The following is a 14,473-nucleotide window of genomic DNA, read 5'->3' as shown; positions in this document are numbered from 1 at the left end:
CATCATTTGATTTCCAGTAGTTCAGTGCCTGGATACAGGAGGAGGGAATGAATGACTTCCCAGGATCATCTCTGCCAGGCTGAACAGACTCTGAGCGATCCAAAGAGAAAGGAGCTGAGATCAATTTGTAAGAGATTTCAAGAAAAATTCTGAGTTAAGATACAGTGAGAGCTGGTCAATGGACCTCAGTATTTGAGGAATGCCTTAGGTTGTAATCAGGCTTCCCTGGTGGCTCAGAGGTTAAAGCGTCTGCCTGCAATGGGGGAGACCCTAGAGAAGGAAATGGCAACCCACTTCAGTATCCTTGCCTGGAGAATCCCATGGACGGAGGAGCCTGGTGGGCTACAGTCCACGGGGTCGCAAAGGGTCAGACACGACTGAGCAAATTCACTTCACTTAGGTTGTAATCATTATTGATCAGGAAGGAATCTTGCCTAATTCTCCGTGCTTTCCTCATGCATGTGTGCTCATTCAGTCGTGTCCAACTCTTTGTGACCCTGAGGACTGTAGCCCGCCAGGCTCCTCTCTCTGTCCAAGAGGATTCTCCAGGCAAGAATACTGGAGTGGGTTGCCATCCCCTCCTCCAGGGGATCTTCCCGACCCAGCGATTGAACCCATGCCTCTTATGTCTCCTGCATCAGTAGGCAGGTTCTTTATTTACCACTAACAGCACCAGTGATAGGCAAAGTTAGAGTTATTTGAATGTACTTAAAATGATTGTAATAATAGCAACATAACCGTAAGAGATTGCTGGTTGGTTGTGATCTATGTGACATATTTGTAAGACTCAATTAGAAATGCTTAAAATATGCAACTATAAATGTAAGATTAAAGACCCCAATTTCAAATTGAATTTATTATTTACATCTTTTCTTTGTTGCGTCAAAACAGTAGCAATTCCTAATACAGCATACGATAAAGTCATTACAATCACAAGTCTGTAATACGTTTGTATTTTATAACTGTGGAAAATTTTAAACTGTGTATACAGATTTATATGGATATAGCTACTGTGTTCATGTTTATAGCATAAGCCAAATGAAAAGAAAGAAAAATGTTGTCAGTGTGTTAAGAGAAAAGGCTATTTGAAATAATGTCATTGATAACCACCTAGCATGACAGCTAAATATATGGTAGGTAAGTTAACACTTTATATACATGATATTTATCATTCTAAGTACCAGAATTTAGGTTAAAAGAAACTTTTCTAAAACACGTGATATTCAACCTTTAACAAAGGGTTCTGAAGATACTTCTTTTTGGGGATTAAACATGTTATAATCATCATCGATTATTCTTTGCTTCTGTCCTAAATTGTTCTAGAACACTAAGACTTTAGAAACCTTGAGTCTTCTGTTTTTTAATCATAATCATTTTTAATATAAAAGTTGTAAATACTCATTGTAGAAAAATTTCAAAATGCAATAAAATACAAAAAGCAAATAAAAACGACCCTCAATCTCACAGTTCTGAAAAAAAAATCATTAGCAGTTCAGTGACCTTTTTGCACAGTGTGTGTTTCCTAGGACACCAGTCATTGGATTAAGGTCTCATCCTCGTCCAGCACAACACAGCTTAGCTAATTACATTACCCAATAAGGTCACATTCTGAGGTCTTGTGTGGATGTAAATTTAGGGAGGAGCAGGAATGCTATTCAACTCACTACACACCTGGGAGAATGTATTTGCTTGTTCTAGTTGCTCTGACTCTATAACCTGCCAGGCTCCTCTGTCCATGGAATTCTCCAGCGGATCTTCCCGACACAGGGATCAGGGATCGAACCCAGGTCTCCCGCGTTGTAGGCAGATGCTTTACAGTCTAAGCCAGGAGGGAAGTCCTTGTTACATTGTATCTTAACTGTTTACAGTCCTTTCTTTCCTAAGACTGAGCCCCTTGGGGCAATGCCCATGTCTTGTCTGTGTTTTTGTATTTTCAGCAACTAGCACAGATACTGAAAAAGTATTTGTTGAACTGAATTGTTAGATTGTGATCTGGAAATTTTCACAATTCTTTGTTCAGATAGAAATAGCTAAATCAGGATGTCTAAAATGAGGAGAGTCTCTAAAAGGGACCCTGAGTAAAGCTTATAGGATTTAATTCTAGAAGGTTGTATTTCCACTTTAAATTTTTAGACGTAGTCTTTTTTCTCCCATATTTTCCAGCTATATCTACTGAGTCTATTGTGAGTAACATCACCTAAATAGGCAGTGTGAAAGTAGCAAAAATAATCATCATAATAATGATAATCTTAATGGAATAAAGACATAAAAGTATTATGATCAGAATAAGACTTGCAACCGTCAAAAACTTTAATTTCAAATGGTTTCTGTTGAAATCACTGGCTGCACTGGTAGTTGTGTGTGTGTGTGTTTGTGTGCACACATTCAAGCACACTCAGTTGTGTCTGATTTTTTTCGACCCCATGGACTGTACCTCACCAGTCTCCTCTGTCCATGGATTCTCCAGGCAAGAATACTGGAGTGGGCTGCCATTTCCTTCTGCAGGGGATCTTCCCAACCAGGATCAAACCCACGTCTCTTGCCTCTCCTACATTAGCAGGCGGGTTCTTTACGAGCTGAGCCACTTAATATAGCACAGATTTTGAAATATATCCCCATTCAGAATTTGAATATGGAAAACCATCAGTCTAATTCTACTTGAGAAGGGCTTTGAAAAACTGGAAACAAATGGATTTTAAAACATAATCTGAAAAGTCATGAGAACTCTTTAAATTGTTTTGGCTGCAAGAACTTCTTGCAAACATCTTTTATAAACATGTCTACATGGTCAAATTTATTTACACATAAATATTAAAATAAACCATTGACACAAATGGGTTTCCTGTTCTGGTCCTTGTTTATGCCTCCGATGGCCTTCATCCCTCTCAATCTTCCTGTTCATCCCCATTCATTTCTTTCCCTCTTTCAATCACAGACCATCAAAACACAGCACACCCTGTAGGACCCAGTCCAAACCACGGTTTGCTGAATTATGAATGCTTTTTTTTTCCCTCAGCATAACCAAAAAGAGCTCTTTCCCTTTCTGTTTTATCATGGCACGCTGTTTTTAGCACTTTGGTAGCTCTTAGTAATTCTGCAATATGGTCTAGTTATTTGTGAACATTTTATTTTTTTCCCCCTGTGGATTGTAAACATCTAAAGAACGGGGTGAACACAGGAATCGTACTTTAATACCCAATATTATTTGTGCCGATGGTTCTAATAGAGAGCATTTGAAGGGCACACACCTTAACTCTTTGGAGGCTGAAAGAGTGTTGAAGGCATGTTGGGGACCTGGCATTTCCGAGGATCCAACAGCCCCGCCCTCTTTCAAAGTTACGAGGGCACTATTCTGCTGTTAAGGTCTGCCCAGACCCTAACTCTGGGCGCCAATGCCACGTGCATGCGTTCCGGGGTGCGCGCGCGCGCAGGCAATCGACCCTGGCGGCTGCTTTGCGGGGAGAAAATTCATCGACCTCCAAGCCTCTTTTCTCCAGTTCTTAACACCTCAGATCGCTGGAGTTTTCAGTATAATTTGGTCGAAGGTGCTTTGGGGCTCCTCCGAGTGGAATGCAATGTCCTTCCCGCACCGCGTACCAGTGAGAGGTGAGGGGGGCATTACAGAGTGCGGGTCTTTTACCAAACACAAGAGGAGGCAGTTTCCAGGTCTCAGCCCAGCCGGGGCCGGCTCGGTCCGAGCTGAGGTTGGAGGAGCCATGTCGGCACAAGGATGCAACAGGATTTGTGAGGCGCGGGCGAGAAAGAAAAAGGCCACCTAGCGGGCTTTGTTTCCGATTCTGGCAGGTTCTCCGTCCAGAGATCGAAAACGTGAAGCCTACCGAAGCACTTCCTTACATTAATTGCAAGGGGAGGGGGAGGGACTCATTTTACAGCAGCTCGTCTCTCCCTCCTTGTAACTGCTAAATTGTAGCTTTAAAAGGAAGTGACATGGGGTGGGGAGAGACGTCAGCTGAGGACCACTTTTTTTTTTTTTTTTTTTTTTCCCGAAGGGTCCACCCCATGGGTGGAGTCTCGCTTTTTTCTTTCCAGTGTTGGCTGTCTTACAGCGCCTGTAAACTAGTGGCAATTTCTGCACCCCAGCCTGCTCCCTTTCAGTGTCCGATCTCTAAGTCCATGTGTCCAGGGCTGCCAGAAAGGAGGGATCTGCGGTTCGTGCTGTTTGCAGGCGGCTTCACCTCTGGGCGTGGCGGATGTGTGCGCCCCTCTGTCTCTCCCTCGTTATTTCTCTCCTTGGCTGGATTTCCCTAAAACCTCTGGAAGGGGTAGGTAAGCGAGAGGAGGCGAGGAAGGCGGAGAAGGAAGTGAGGCGACCGCGGGAACGTGGAGGGGCTTTGCCGCCGCACAAGGACCATCTCTTTGTGCTCAGCCGGGGGGAGCGTGTCTGTGCGCCTTGGGATGCCGAGCTGCTGCGCTGGGGTTCATTTCCCCACCCTTGTCCAGCCACCCTCCCCCACCCCCCTCCACCTCCCCGCCTCGGGTGAAAGAATTTTCTCTGCAATAGATGAAGCCGGTGCGAAGGTTCCTGTTACCGATCGGTCTCTTTTTGTGTCAGGCAACATGTTCTTCCGTCTCTGGCGTTTCTATGGCAACCACAAAAAGACTACACCAAATGCATCCCCTCTACCCATCGCTTTATTTGTGTTTGCTCCGCGTCGGTGGCTCTCCGCGCGCGGGTTCTCGCCCGGGGCTGCTCAGAGGCAGCCTGGCTTCGTGGCTACCCCTCCTCACCCCCCGTTTTGGTTTTTCCCTATTACCGGCGGGCTGGGGGAGGGGAGTTGTCAAGGAAACAGGCTTTTATACTTACGTCTTTATTTACTTAATTTTCAGCCTATGAAATTTTTTTCATCATATCTGGGAATTAGAAAAACAGTGATTTGATGTTTATGTAAGTCTTCCGTTTCTGGTCTTTCTGGAAAACCTAAACTGTTCTCAAGACGTGATGTTAAATCCGTGATCTAACTAAAGAAGTTGGGGGTGGGTGGGTAGCACTTACTTCTTTAGTAGAGGAGATGAGATCCTGGAGAAAAGTTTTAGAGGGTGTTTGCGAATCCACTGACAGATGTGTTATTTTCTGCCCAGGTTTGCTTAAGAGTCTAAATGTTTAAAAGAGTGGTCTTTGTTCTAGTCTGAACTTACGTAGCACACCATATAAGTTCAACAAGTATAAGTAACAATCAGGTAACTACCAGCAGGGTTCCCAGTTTTTTGGGTATCCTTCTAATAGGGATTAGAGGCTGTCCCCTCCCCTTAAGGTGAGAGTCCTCTTTTTCAAAGCTGGAAAAGAATGAACTCATCTGTGACTGTTAGTTAAGCATTCTCAGTTGGAAAAAAAAAAGTATCTATCGTGAGTTAAGGGAGAAAGTGTCTGTGGTGTGTGTGTGATGTGTGTGATTGTGTGTGGGGTAAGCAGGGCAGGGACATCAGGGGCAAGTCAAGCCCTAAGTTAGAACTGCTAAATCTTCTTAATGTCCTCTATGGAGGGAAAAAGAGTTGATTTTCAAGAAAAATATAAAACAGAGAGAAAAAAGTATCATCTACCTAGTAACAGGCAAAGTTAAATATAATTAAAATCAAGTGACCCATCTGTGGAACAGACATAGTCCAGATCGGCTTATTAACAGGTAGGAGTCAAGTTGACAGTCTTCATTCAGTGCATCTGAGATGTTTGATAACCGACACTATTCTTTTAAGGGGTGTCCTGAATTACCAAATTAGGATTTATAGAAAGGATCAACAGTAATATCACCCTTGAGTCTTAAAACTATCTGTAGTTTTGGATAAAGATGAGTGAAGGTGGCTTAGCCCTCACAATGCCTTCCGGCTAGAAAGCCTAAAGCATCTCTTGGAAACCTCCCAGTACTCCCCCTCCCCTCCCCCGCCTCCCCGGGGGAAGCAGGAAGAAGGGGTGGTTTAATGAGATTCTGCTTGCCAAGATCCTTATCTCAACATGCTCTTTTCTATGACTTATAAAACTTATAGGACAAGAGGTCTTAAGTATTACAGATACAAAAGTTATCTGAAAAATAGCATGGCACAAAACTAGCGGAATTCAATAAAGAGGGCAGGTTTCAAGACATAAAGCACACAAAAGTGTTGTTAAAAAATTAGATGATCGTTTTGAAAAGCCCAGGCTAATCTATATAAATAGTTGGAGTGTAGGTTTGCAAAGAGTGTGGGAAGCAGTCAGGCTCTGTTACTGTTTGCCAGCCTGAAGATGTCCTCACGGAGCTCGGACATAGATTGACCGCATCAGATGGACCACATGACCCTGCAGGATAGATGGACAGTGTGCGAGTCAAGTGTGATGCAGGCACTCCTGAGCTTCCAAATCTAGGAGTTGCACAGCAAAAAGCCTTGTAGGATGGGGTTCAAAGGAAAAGTAGCAAGAATTGTTTGTCACTTCAGCCAAAAAAAGAGAAGGAATCACTGTCCTGTAATTGGACTGAGTAGAACTTGAAAACTTGATTAACACTCTTGACCTGGGTAGGGTCAACGAAGGATCAGTGGAGTGGGTCCATGGAGCAAACACTCTTGACCTGGGGAAGGTCAATGGAGCTGTGGATGCAGAGCAAATTCGGGGTCCCCTGAGAGGCGGGATGGAGGCGATGCTGAGGAGATAACTGGTGAAGTTGGGGCTAGTCATTCACTGTCGTTGGGATTGCATGGCTCTGAACTGGACGCTGCCAAGTTTGTGAAGAAAACAGAAGTGGTGGTCTGTGGTCTCAAGTTTAAAAGTTGTCAAACCGGTGACAACGTGCGTAGGTCGGCACACAGTTGGAGAAAAGGAGGCGGGGCAAGAGAAGTGGATGCAGTAAGTCTGGGAAGACTGTTACGGGGATGTTGAGGTTGAAGGTTTGAAGGAGAGGAGACAGATGTTTCTAGGGGAGGAGGCAAAGGTGTCCCAGGTAACAAGGATGGTGGTGGGTGATGGGTCCTGGGTCAAGGTTCTTGTCCGAAGCAGGGAGAAGTCCATCTTTAGTCTGGAAATGGGCCAGGTGGAGAGAACTGGTGTGGAGAGAACCGGTAGTGATTCAGGGACAGGATTTTGTTTAACTCAGAATAAGACTGGTAGAAAAAGTGAGAAAGTGTTAATCACTTGGTTGTGTCCAACTCTTTGCGACACTATAGACTGTAACCTGCCAGGTTCCTCTGTCCATGGATTTCTCCAGGCAAAAATACTGGAGAGGGTAGTCATTCCCTTCTACAGGGGATCTTCCTGGCCAAGAGATTGAACCTGGGTCTTCAGCATTGCAGGCAGATTCTTTACCATCTGAGTCCCTGTAAGTAAAATGCAGAATCCTTCCTAATCCAGTTATTGTTGAGTTGAAACTCCAAGAAGTGAAGGCTAGACTTAAATCAGACTTAAAAGAAGTGAGAAATTTGGGAAAGGAAGCCCCCACACACCCACAACGTCATTCTAATAATACTAACCATTGCTGTTGCTTTCAATTGTGGGGTGCTCAAGTGAGCACTGGGCAGACTTAACTATATTTTGTTCGATCTGCTGTATTCTGAAAAAGAGGTCTCATGGGCATGGGAATACAGTGTATTCATAGTTCTGAATGGTTTTGGACACCTCAATGTTTAAATGTAGTCAAGCCTGGCTTAAAAACCGTCTACATCCCATAGAGTTTGTGCATCGCTAATTCAAGAAGCTTCGTCCCAGGGCAGAATCCATTTGCGAAGCTTTTTAACTTGGACATTTGGCTTCATGTAGGAACCAAGGAGGATCACTGCTAAGCTGGTGGGAAAGAGAAAGCTTAAATCATGAACTTGCTCTTTTCACAGTATTTATGTGCATTTATTATGCGTAAATAGCTTGTTGTTCAGACACTGTATCAGACTCTTTGCAACTCCACGGACTGTAGCACGCAAGGCTTGCCTGTCTTTCACTATCTCCCAGAGCTTGCTCAAACTCATGTCCATCGAGTCGGTGATGCCATCCAACCATCTCATCCTCTGTCGTCCCCTTCTCCTCCTGCCTTCAATCTTTCCCAGCATCAGGGTCTTTTCTAATGAGTCCGCTCTTCGCATCAGGTGGCCAAAGTATTGGAGTTTCAGCTTTAACATCAGTCCTTCCAATGAATATTCAGGACTGATCTCCTTTAGGATGGACTGGTTGGAGCTCCTTGAAGTCCAAGGGACTCTCAAGAGTCTTCTCCAACACCACAGTTCAAAAGCATCAGTTCTTCGACGCTCAGCTTTCTTTATAGTCCACCTCTCACATCCATACATGACTACTGGAAAAACCATAGCCTTGACTAGACGGACCTTTGTCCACAGAGTCATGTCTCTGCTTTTGAATATGCTGTCTAGGTTGATCATAACTTTCCTTCCAAGGAGTGAGCGTCTTGTAATTTAGTGATTGCAGTCACCGTCCACAGTCATTTTGGAGCCCAAGATGGTGACTCCGTTTTCCCTGAGTGCCTGAATATCTTAAAATAAGTGCAATATTTGGGAAAGCTATGATGAAACAGTCTCTCTAACCTGTTTTCCTTTATTTTTAAAGGCTTTCTCTACAAAGATTTTCTACTTGTGTTTATTTTTGTTCCTCCTCTGATTTGCTTTACTTCTTCCTTTAACCTTAGGTTCTACCTTTCAGTCATCACTCATTCATTCCTATATCATCCATCCATTTATTCATTCACTCAAAAATGAGATTTGTATCATGTGTCAGACATTATATATTACGGATGTGGCCATAAATAGGCAACTATTTCTTCCTTGAAGAAGCTCAGAAACTAGCAGGGGGAAAGATGGAGAAACAGTCCCTTCAACCAGCGAGTATTCATTTTATTACTATTATTAACCCATAGTTGATTTACAATATTGTGTTAGTTTCAAGTGTACAACTTCAGATTGTTTTCCATTACGGATTATTGTAAATTGAACTTATTGAAAACAGTTCCACAGGCTATACAGCAAGTCCTTACTCTTTGTCTGTTGTATGGAGAGCAGTGTATATCTATGAATCTCATGTTCCTAGTTTATCCCCCCTCTTCCCCTTTCCTTTTGGTAGCTATAAGCTTGTTTTCTATGCCCGTGAGTCTTGTTTCTGTTTTGTAAATAAATTGATTTGTATGATTCATTTTTTAGATTCCAGATATAAGTGATGTGATATAATATTTGTCTTTCTCTACCTGATTTACTTCACTCAGTATGATGATCTCTAGGTCTGTCGTGTTGCTGCAGATGGCAACATTTCATTCTTTTGAATGGCTGAGTAATATTCCGTTTTTCTTCTCTGATAGCTCAGTTGGTAAAGGATCCATCTGCAATGCAGGAGACCCCAGTTCGATTCCTGGGTCGGGAAGATCCGCTGGAGAAGGGATAGGCTACCCACTCCAGTATTCTTGGGCTTACTTTGTGGCTCAGCTGGTAAAGAGTCCGCCTGCAATGCTGGAGACCTGGATTCGATCCCTGGGTTGGGAGGATCCCCTGGAGAAGGGAAAGGCTATCCACTCCAGTATCCTGGCCTGAAGAACTCCAATGACTGTATAGACCATGGGGTTGCAAAGAGTTGGACACGACTGAGCAACTTTCAGTTCACATATATATACACGCACACATACATACAGGGACAGGGACTGGGATGGATTGAAGGCAGGAAGAGAAGGGAACGACAGAGGATGAGATGGTTGGATGGCATCACCGACTTAATGGACATGAGTTTGAGCAGGCTCTGGGAGTTGGTGGTAGACAGGGAAACCTGGCGTGCTGCAGTCCATGGGGTAGCAAAGAGGTGGACACGACTGAGCGACTGAACTGATACATACAGGGGGTATTGTTTTTGATTTAAGCATTTATTGGCTAATGGCACCAGATGTTTCTTTCATTGAACAGTTCTATACATAGACTGTTCTGGGCAGAGAGGTAGAGTGCTTAGCAGTTGACTGTTCATCTTATAATTTTCTTGTGTCTTCCTCACTGGTTGGGCGTATGTCTGATGTCAGTAAACATTTGTTGGCTAACTAAACGGGAGAAGCGAGGTTTTGACCCTGCAGACACAGAGATACAATGTGCAGCAGGCTTGTAAATTCTCTTTCTGCAAAGCACAAGCTGAGTGAGATCACCTCTCAAAGTTCCCTAGGAGTGAGTTCCTTGTAGACTTCCATGGGACTACGGCTCCCTCCAGATGGACTCAAAATAGGACATTTTTAAAGGACAAGCTCCCAACTGCATTGAAATTATATGCTCATCACTTTACTAGATAATCCCTGGTCATTAGATTTCCCATAAGGCATGGCAAACCTGTCTCTCATTCTACAAAAGCAAGTGGGTTTCAACACCTTAAATCCAAATATCCCCAATACATTATGTTAAATAAGTATTTAAACTTGTTGCAGCGCTTCCTGTTTGTATTTCCTGCTGTCATGGAGCTCCTCTCAGCAGGATTGTTTGGCCCCTTGTAATTTCTACCTTCAGCAGGAAATTATATGGGCAGCCTAACACAGTTCATCCGGAACACCCCCTCTGGTGCCGCCTGACCTTCAGAGCGAACACTTAGCAGATCCCCCTTCTTCGTTATTCTGTTTGCAGATGAGGTCAGCTTCTCCCTTTGGCAGGAAGTTGTTCCAGGTAACTGGTCGGCAGAGGTCTCTTCCCTCTGACCTTGGGTCATACCGAATGGCTGTTTCATGGTCATTTCTACGTAGGAGCCGCAGGAGAAGAGGCACATTGTGACCTTTGCGGTCGGAAGGACACTTCCTGACACTGAACTTCCTGCAGGAGATTATTCCTTAGTCTGGGGGCTGAAGGGTAACCTACAGAAGCGGTCAGAGACACTGAGGTGACCCGCCAACCTGTAGGGTGTATGTGAGAATCATAGCAGCCCACCTGGCTGAGGGCACCTCGTGGGCTAGTCAGTTACACAGACCTCACACTTCGTCATTCCCTTTATTCTCGTAAGAAACAGAGCAGGGCAAAACTGTTACCACTCTCCGTCTTATAGAGAGAGTAAAGATGAGAGCATGTTGGTTACCACTCTCCGTCTTATAGAGAGAAAGTAAAGATGAGAGCATGTTGCTCACCTAACATCCTAATAAGTAACTGAAACAGAACTGAGACTGGACTCAAGACTATGGTACGGCTCTTCCCCACAATCCCCCATTTCAGTGGCATCACGTTCTTGCATCTGTGCGCAGGCCCAGCCCAGTGCCTGGGATGCACATACACACTGTTCCTGCAGTTCTCAACAGCTCTCTGCCATGTGGACCTTCCCATGCATGCCTTTCATCCTAGGTTTTAGGAGCTGCAGAAATTCTGGAAGAGAGAGTAGTAATTTAGAACTTGAGGCGGGAGGGAACTTATAGCAGTACTTCTAAGACAAGCTACTTTAATAGTTTTCAGGGAGCTTTGTTGTTTTGTTGTGGTTTAGCCATAGAGGTGGTTAAAGGAGAAAAGGAAAGATATACGCATCTGAACGCAGAGTTCCAAAGAATAGCAAGGAGACATAAGAAACCTTCCTCAGTGATCAATGCAAAGAAATAGAGGAAAACAATAGAATGGGAAAGACTAGAGATCTCTTCAAGAAAATTAGAGACACCAAGGGAACATTTCATGCAAAGATGGGTACAATGAAGGACAGAAATGGTGTGGACCTAACAGAAGCAGACGATATTAAGAAGAGGTGGCAGGAATACACAGAAGAACTGTACAAAAAAGATCTTCATGTCCCATATAACCATGATGGTGTGATCACTGACTTAGAGCCAGACATCCTGGAATGTGAAGTCAAGCGGGCCTTAGGAAGCATCACTACGAACAAAGCTAGTGAAGGTGATGGAATCCAGTTGAGCTATTTCAAATCCTAAAAGATGATGCTGTGAAAGTGCTGCACTCAGTATGCCAGCAAATTTGGAAAACTCAGCAGTGGCCACAGGACTGGAAAAGGTCCATTTTCATTCCAATCCCTAAGAAAGGCAATGCCAAAGAACGTTCAAACTGTTGCACAATTGCCCTTATCTCACCCAATAGCAAAAAAATTTATTCATTTTTAATTGAAGGATAATTGCTTTATCAGATCAGATCAGATAGATCAGTTGCTCAGTCGTGTCCAACTCTTTGCGACCCCATGAATCGAAGCACGCCAGGCCTCCCTGTCTCTCACCAACTCCTGGAGTTCACTCAGACTCACGTCCATCAAGTCAGTGATGCCATCCAGCCATCTCATCCTCTGTCGTCCCCTTCTCCTCCTGCCCCCAATCCCTCCCAGCATCAGAGTCTTTTCTAATGAGTCAACTCTTCACATGAGGTGGCCAGAGTATTGGAGTTTCAGCTTTAGCATCATTCCTTCCAAAGAAATCGCAGGGCTGATCTCCTTCAGAATGGACTGGTTGGATCTCCTTGCAGTCCAAGGGGCTTTATAGTAGTTCACAATAGCGCAAAATTCTCCAAGCGAGGTTTCAATAGTATGTGAACCAAGAACTTCCAGATGTTCAAGCTGGATGTAGAAAAGGAAGAGGAATCAGAGAACAAATTGCCAACATCAGTTGGATCATCGAAAAACCAAGAGAGTTCCAGAAAAACATCTACTTCTGCTTTATTGACTATGCTAAAGCCTTTGACTGTATGGATCACAGCAAACTGTGGAAAATTCTGAAAGAGATGGGAATACCAGACCACCTGACCTGCCTCTTGAGAAACCTGTATGCAAGTCAGGAAACAACAGTTAGAACTGGGCATGGAACAACAGACTGGTTCCAAATAGGGAAAGGAGTACATCAAGGCTGTATATTGTCACCCTGTTTATTTAACTTATGTGCAGAGTACATCATGAGAAACACTGGGCTGGAAGAAGCACAAGTTGAAATCAAGATTGCTGGAAGAAATATCAATAATCTCACATATGCAGATGATACCACCCTTATGGCAGAAAGCCAAGAGGAACTAAGAGCCTCTTGACGAAAGTGAAAGAGGAGAGTGAAAAACTGGCTTAAAACTCAGCATTAAAAAAATTAAGATCATGGCATCTGGTCCCATCACTTCATGCCAAATAGATGGGGAAACAATGGAAACAGTGTCAGACTTTATTTTTTTGGGCTCCAAAATCACTGCAGATGGTGATTGCAGCCATGAAATTAAAAGATGCTTGCTCCTTGGAAAAAAAGCTATAACCAACCTAGACAGCATATTAAAAAGCAGAGATTTTATTTACTTTGCCAACAAAAATCTGTTTAGTCAAAGCTACGGTTTTTCCAGTAGTCATGTATGGATGTGAGGGTTGGACCATAAAGAAAGGTGAGCACCAAACAATTGATGCTTCTCAACTGTGGTTTTGGAGAAGACTCTTGAGAGTCCCTTGGACTGCAAGGAGATCAAACCAGTCCATCATAAAGGAGATGAGTCCTGATTATTCATTGGAAGCACTCATGCTGAAACTGACACTGCAATCCTTTGGCCACCTGATGTGAAGAGCCGACTCATTGGAAAAGCCCCTGATGCTGGGAAAGACTGAAGGCAGGAGGAGAAGGGGACGACAGAGGATTAGATGGTTGGATGACATCACCGACTCAATGGACATGAGTTTGAGCAAGCTCTGGGAGTGTGATGGACAGGGAAGCCTGGCGTGCTGCAGTCCATGGGGTCGCAAAGAGTCAGACACGACTGAGCAACTGAACTGACTGACTGAGGGAGCTTTCTTGTTTTGTTGCGGTTTAGCCACAGAGGTGGTACAGTGGAGGAAGGGAACAGGCCCTATGATTAAAATATCTGAGTGACAGTGCGGTTCATACTTTAAATATGAGCTGTGCTCAGAACCAGTTTAAAAATTTTTTTATACATGACTGAACTGAACTCAACATATAATCAGCTTAAGCATTATTATTATTATAAATGTGTTTATTTACTTAGTTGTGGCTAGCAGAATCTTTTAATTGTGGCACATGGGATCTAGTTTCCTGACCAGGGATGGAACCTGGGTCCCTGCATTGGGAGAGGTGAGTCTGAACCAGTGGGCCACCAAGGAAGTCTAAGTATTATTAATTTATTCATTTTTAATGGAAGGATAATTGCTTTACAATATACTGTTGGTTTCTGCCATACATCCACATGAATCAGCCATAGAACTCCAGTGTTCTTGCCTGGAGAATCCCAGGGACGGGGGAGCCTGGTGGGCTGCCGTCTATGGGGTCGCACAGAGTCGGACACGACTGAGCGACTTCGCTTTCACTTTTCACTTTCATGCATTGGAGAAGGAAATGGCAGCCCACTCCAGTGTTCTTGCTGGAGAATCCCAGGGACGGGGGAGCCTGGTGGGCTGCCGTCTATGGGGTCGCACGGAGTCAGACACGACTGAAGCAACTTAGCAGCAGCAGCATACATATGTCTCCTCCCTCTTGAACCTCCGTCCCAACTCCCACCCCATTCCACCCCTCTGGATTGTCAGAGCCCTGGTTTGAGCTCCTGGCATTATTCTCAATGGTGAATAACTGAGAGCATCTCCTCTAAGATG

General features: G+C 44.1%; 1 protein-coding gene across 3 annotated transcripts in view; it reads left to right on the top strand.

Moving 5' to 3' along the window:
• The first annotated feature begins 3,507 nt into the window (after positions 1–3,507).
• The window catches only part of AGPAT4 (1-acylglycerol-3-phosphate O-acyltransferase 4), a 136,770-nt gene continuing 125,804 nt past the window's right edge, over positions 3,508–14,473 (top strand). The window contains exon 1 of one of the 3 annotated variants that reach the window (XM_070376993.1): positions 3,508–3,606. In XM_070376993.1, coding sequence (XP_070233094.1) covers positions 3,576–3,606 — 31 coding nt within the window. In that variant the 5' untranslated portion in view covers positions 3,508–3,575. Of the gene's footprint in view, positions 3,607–4,059; positions 4,288–14,473 lie in introns of those variants that run through there. The other 2 variants (XM_070376992.1, XM_070376994.1) reach the window with 2 other exon arrangements.

The sequence above is a fragment of the Bos mutus genome, chromosome 9 (genome assembly GCF_027580195.1).
Source record: "Bos mutus isolate GX-2022 chromosome 9, NWIPB_WYAK_1.1, whole genome shotgun sequence".
Classification (NCBI taxonomy): Eukaryota; Metazoa; Chordata; class Mammalia; order Artiodactyla; family Bovidae; genus Bos; species Bos mutus.
Note: the sequence above shows the minus strand (reverse complement) of the source record. Positions and strands in the feature narration are given on the sequence as shown.